This window comes from Aspergillus chevalieri, chromosome 3, assembly GCF_016861735.1.
Source record: "Aspergillus chevalieri M1 DNA, chromosome 3, nearly complete sequence".
Classification (NCBI taxonomy): domain Eukaryota; kingdom Fungi; phylum Ascomycota; class Eurotiomycetes; order Eurotiales; family Aspergillaceae; genus Aspergillus; species Aspergillus chevalieri.
Genome location: NC_057364.1, coordinates 3,678,922 through 3,684,902, shown reverse-complemented (window position 1 = coordinate 3,684,902; position 5,981 = coordinate 3,678,922). Strand labels below are relative to the sequence as shown.

At 48.5% G+C, this 5,981-nt stretch overlaps 2 protein-coding genes across 2 annotated transcripts; one reads left to right on the top strand and one right to left on the bottom strand.

Annotated features, from left to right (window-relative positions):
* Positions 1-295: 295 nt before the first annotated feature.
* ACHE_31265A (Zn(II)2Cys6 transcription factor) lies at positions 296-2,470 on the top strand (the record flags this gene model as incomplete). The annotated part of the gene is made up of 4 exons (XM_043277975.1): positions 296-342; positions 406-1,189; positions 1,240-1,749; positions 1,802-2,470. The coding sequence occupies 4 exons, from the start codon at positions 296-298 to the stop codon at positions 2,468-2,470; spliced, it is 2,010 nt and encodes a 669-aa protein (XP_043135800.1).
* A 2,689-nt stretch (positions 2,471-5,159) lies between these two features.
* ACHE_31264S (uncharacterized protein) lies at positions 5,160-5,981 on the bottom strand (the record flags this gene model as incomplete). Its single annotated transcript, XM_043277974.1, has 1 exon — positions 5,160-5,981. The coding sequence occupies one exon, from the start codon at positions 5,979-5,981 to the stop codon at positions 5,160-5,162; it is 822 nt and encodes a 273-aa protein (XP_043135799.1).

Genomic DNA, 5,981 nt, shown 5'->3' with positions numbered 1-5,981 from the left:
TCATGAGGGTCCTTGGAGGCACATCAAAGGCTTTTGCACAGGCCGTTTTTGATGGGAATTGGCCTTTATGAAAAGCCTCAATGGCCAGTTCTAGACGTTTTTCCTTCGGTATTTCAGTCATGATGAATATGGCAGTAGAAAAGTAGTATATGGGATCATATTCAGGAGAAGCGGCTTCCGACCGCGCAGCTCGGTGTCCCGCGCAGCTCGGTGTCCGATTACGTTATTAACGTTAAGTTACTCATGCTTGGACAATAGAAAGGAGGGGACCTAGAAATGTGAACCTCGCGGAAAAATGCCGGTCCTCAAACCACTAAAGTTCCAGAAAAAGAAGCCCGTGGCGTACGTTTCCCTCCTGTCCTCGGTCCTTTTGCAGTGAGGCATTATAAACTAACACTTCCGCAGCTGCCAACGATGCCACGCGCACAAGGTCAAATGCTCCGGTGACCAGCCTTGTTCCCGATGCCGCAATGTCGGTCGGGGCGAAGAATGTCAGTACTCGCTGCGTGACCGCAAACTAAAGATCAACGAGAGTTATCTCGACCAGATTCTTGCGGAGAATGATCAACTACGAGCGCAAGTACAGCACTCGCGTCAGGCTTCTAGTAGTTCGGATATAGCGTCAGGCTTTAATCAGGCTCAACGGCGAGAATCCAGTACTCCGCCGGTTCGGAATCCACTTCTCGGAGACCGCGCTTGGTTTTATCCCTATGACCCCTCCGCACCACCAATCTATATGGGCGAAGCAGCATGTACAACATTTGCAACGCGCCTGCGCCAATACCTCACTGGTAACCCTGGGACAGCGCACATAGCGCGAACGCAATATACACCCGAATCAGCGCTGGTAGAAGCAGAAACGCAATGGCCGCGTCTCCCGCAGGCTCGATTACTCGTCCGTGTAGCATTCAACCAGCTCAGCCGGGTGTATCATCTCGTTCTGCGCAAAACGACCCTCGACCAACTGGAAGATCTGTACAAGTTTCCACAAAAGAGGGAGGATCCGGCGTGGACGGCCAAGTTCTTTGCGCTGTTTGCGCTGGGAGAGGTTTATTCGTCGAGGGCGGGGTCGGCGGCTACGGCTGGGGGGAGGGTTCCGGGGACAGGGTACTATGTGCAGGCTATGGGGTTGATGTCTATTTTGCCTGAGAGGCCGGGAGTTGTGCATATGGAGAGCTTACTACTCTTGGTATGTTTAATGAGGTCTCATCTAGAACACAACCTGACCATGCAATGCAGTCCCTATTCTCATACTTCCTTAATCGCCGCCACTCCGGGTACACACTGATCGGGACTGCTATGCGCATCGGCCTGATTCTAGGCCTAAACCACAACATTCCCGAACGCCAATGCCCCGATCCCATCGAGCGCGAGCATCGCGTCCGCATATGGTGGGCTGTATACATCTTCGACCGCATGTGGGGATCGAAAACTGGCTTTCCTCTGCAAATTCGCGATGAGGATATCCATGTTGATTTGCCGAAAGAGGTGTCTTCCCCCGCGGCTGCGGAGCAATTCTCAGATACTGCGTATTTAGTGGCGAGTGTGCAGCTGGCAAGGATCGTAGGATTGATTGTTGAGAAGATATATAGCCGGAAGGAGCACAGGGAGTCGTTTCTACAGAGGGAGCAGCACTTACTATTGGCGTTGCAGGGATGGATGCAGGATTTGCCGGCGCATATACGGTTACCAGCGGATGAAGGGCCTCCGGCAAAGCATATTGTTTCGTTGCATTTGCAGTTCAATCAGGTACTTACAACTCCTATCGGGCCTAGTCTGCATTATCTTTCTAACCAAGCAGTGCGTGATCCTCGCCACCCGCCCCATCCTCCACCACGCCCTCTACCAACACTACGGCACCCACAAGAACAAACAACCCCAAATGCCCCAGGCAGTAGTAACCCTCAGCGAAGCTTGCATCCACGCCGCACGACATTCACATGCCCTCGTCGTTGACGAATGGATCAACGGTTCTCTCCCCATGTACGGCTACTTCTACGCACAGTACCTCTTCTCATCAACTCTGACACTAGTAATCTCGAGCCTCCTGGGATCAAGTACCATTGGCAATACCACTGACATTGAAACCCTCGAGACCGGGATCGAGATTCTACACAGAATGACAGATCATGGGAACCTTGCTGCTGCGGAGTTCTATGAGAATCTCATACGGGTTAAACAGACTCTCAATCAAAGCGCAAACCTCGCAGATAAAGACCAGTGTGAATCCCATATCCACGAGCATAACAGTAACAGCAGCATCTATAACACCCCAGATGCAATCGTGGATCTACCCGACCTCCCCAACACCTCTACAACACCTGGAATCGGATTTACCACGGAAATGGCGTTTCTGGAACCTACTATGCAGGATTTTCTGGGGTGGTCGGGGAATGAGATGGATTTGGTGCAGCCGGGAGGGCTTTCGTTTGGCGAGTTGGATAGTTGGCCTACGTTGTGGACATCATGATCTATGTTATGGAATGAGCGATGTGTATATATTTGACGAGATTAGATGTCCATTATTTCCTAAGGAAGATTTTGAAACCGGCCATCAATCCCAATGTTCGAATGTTGAATCCTTTCTTGCGCCAGAATCATCGATTTCCCTTGGAGAATCTCAGACCCCCGCCTCTCGAGAGTCGTCAGGTTTGTTCAATGGCACAAGCGCAAGTTCAACAGACTAAAGGCTGATCTAATCCAGTCGCCATAAAGACATATTCGGCTGGCCTGAAGTCCCCTCGTAGTGACGATAGCATTCTGGGGGGGTTTTCAAGCCCCGGGAAATGTAGTAAATGTCCCTCCAGCGGTCGGTGAACTTCGTCCGGCGGCCATCCTCGAAGTTAGTGATGTAGCGAGCGCTTATCAGTGGCTGCATCCATGAAATAAAGTGCTGGACTCACACATTCTTGTTTGCTGAATCCCAGAAAAGATTGGTTATATCTGCTGCGTACGTGTAAGCACGCCCTATCTGAACGCAGTCCCTGTATTCATCAGTAAGCAAGGAAAAGAAAAACCAGAAAGGAAAAAAAGAAAAGAGAGAGAGAGAGCGAGAGAGAGAGAGATAATGGCATGCTTCCAAGCCTCTTTGAACGCCTTGTATATCTCTCTGCGTTCGGCCTGTGGCTTCCCCCGATGGATAGACTTCTCCAGCCGAATACTCGGTATTGGCTAATCACAAGGTAATCTGCAATCCACCAGAAACCAAACCATCCGAACTCTACTGTTCCTAATTATATGCCAATACAATCAAACAGTACCTACAGTCCATCTCAGTCAATGTTTGGTGGCTATCTATCTCGGACTCAGCGGAACAGATGAGTTCGTTGGAGGCTTCTTCTGCTCTGCCGGCCAATGGACTACCCATCAAGAGTTATTTATGCTTTACTCCATAAACATAGGGCAGTAATTCGGGATTCTCGTACTGCATCCAAATTTTCATAGTAGCAAGCTGTGTCGGATCGTCTGGGCGTCTGCATTGGAATATTTCGCAAGCAGAGGAAAAGCCATCGATATCTTCGAACTCTTCGTCATACTGGTCGTGATGTTCTCCGATCTTCTGCGTAAGATTACATCGTTTTTGGCTATCACCGAAGTTGATTTCTATGCCAAGATAATGCTTAGCAGGGAAGAAATCGTTCCTGTCAGGCATGTTGCCGGCACAAATGAGTCGGTAGGATTATAGTCAAGATTATGAAAAACAGGTTCAAAACAGAGAAAAGAAAAGAGAGAGGCAGGGAGAGAGATGTTGCTTGGTGGTGAATTGTAGTTGTCTTGGTTGCATCACTTTAGTCATCAATAGGGCTAACGTAATCCACCATCGAGTGGGCCACACCACCGAGCGGGCCACCTCCCGACGGTGGTCGAAATGCTGAAGTCAATATCACAACAAGAAAATGCATTTATTATAAAAACTAAGCTCTATTGCGATTCGGACATTGCAGTCTTCTATGCCCAATAATACGACAATCACTGCACCGTGGTGGTGCCCGTACAGGTGGTTGGTTTGTTGCTGAAGCAGGTCCGCCAGGTATGGTAGTAGAGGCTTCTTGGGCATCGTTCTCACTTTGTATGATACCCTGGGCTTCCTGAATAGAAAGACCCCCTGTATAGGCTATCTGTCTATGAGAGCGCTTTCTTTTCTGCTGCTGTTTCTCATTCGCAGCCCTCAAATCATGGTTTTCCTTTGCCAGAATTGCAACATTATTCATGGCCATTTGACAACTGCGGAAAACTTGATCCATAGCAGCCTTTGCAGGAGTTGGGGGGCTATTGCTGTGCTGTCTCAATAGCTTTTTGACAGTGGATTCTTGCTTCTCCAGTTGCTTGAGATTGTGAGGTGTTTTTGGATTGGAATTGGAGGATTGACTTCCAGGAGGTGTCGGGGTCTTCAGATATATATTAAGCTGTGCCAGCACCCTCTCTGGACTGTATGGAACCAGGCCAGTTGCCATGAAGCCATTCTTGATATTATCCATCTTAAAAGCCTCCTTACGGGCCTGTGGGTACGCTGAAAGAAAGTCAAGCTTGTCCATATGATTGATCCTAAGCCGCATCTTTTCTTCCACCAAGCGGCCATATGTGCGCTTCAAAACTGCAAAACAGCCAACATCAAGAGGTTGTAAAAGATGAGATGAATGTGCAGGCATGCAAATTGGCACAATATTATTCTGATTGCATATCTGATCAAATTTGGGCGTCAAATGGCTTCCATGGCCATCAAGAATCAGAAGGCAGTATTTTCCAGTCATGCAGCCATTTGTAGCTGGGATGAAGATATTCTGAAGCCAGGAAAGACCAATTTGATCTGTTGTCCATCCATTCTCACTGAGTTCAATCCTCCAATTATGTGGCAGAGCATCACCCTCATACCAGGCCTGGATATGAGATTGTGACGGCTCAGCTCAGTGCCTTCATGAACATTCATTGTCAACATGGCAAACAATGCCATAAAAGCAATCGAGACAAACAGCTGCTTAGCGAGGCCACACACAACCATATATAAGACTTCTTTGTGTAAATAGACTCTTCTTTCTTTTCTTTTCCTCTTCAGATTCGATATTCTCGTTGATGGCTACAATAGTCTAGATAGGAACTCAGTTCGTTATTATCTACTATTCCGAGCTCGTGACATAATATCGAATCTCACCTTTTTCCTTTCAACACACACCTACTTCATTGGCTCGATCCAGCGATCGTGGAGCCATAGTAGCGTGCCCCCTCCGAACAAAACTGAACGAACTGAACGAGAGATCAACAAAGAACCCCAACCTGCCACCATGGCCAAACTGAGCGAGATTTTGAATGATAATGGACGCCGAGAGTCCCTGTGGATCCATGATGAACCTGACGATACTCCCCATGACTTGACCTATGATGATTTTATTACTGAATATGAGCGAGACCCGAAGAATCTCTATGACAAGTTGCTCCGAGTCCACCAGGAGTTCTATGGAGTCTCCACAGAGAAGGATGTGAAGATAGTGGAACTGGAACTCCAGAACCAGGAGAAGGACAGTGAACTGATCACCTTGAAGCATGAGAAAACAGAAACTGATCAGGAACGAGACGCCTTCGCTACCCAGGTAGCTCGAATGATGATGAACAGAACTACCAGTGCACAGCAGAGCTCCCCCAGAACCATCCCCAGCAAGTCTGCAAAGATTCCTGATCCCCCAATGCTCACTGACGGCAAAGAACCCCGATTTGAAGACTGGTTGCTCCTGATAAGTCAGAAGCTTGCAGCCAATGCAGATCATTTTGACACACCTCAACTGCGAAAGGCATATGTGGTGAGCCGTTGTGAGGGTAAAGCCCGAAAGCACATCATCCCACGCATGCGGGATGATGCAATGAACCCATATACCGATTCGAAGGACATGCTCAACCATCTGAAAACAATATATGACGACCCGAATCGTGTCACTACTGCAAAGCACCAGTTCCGACAGCTGTACATGAAGGCCAGCGACAAGTTCCAT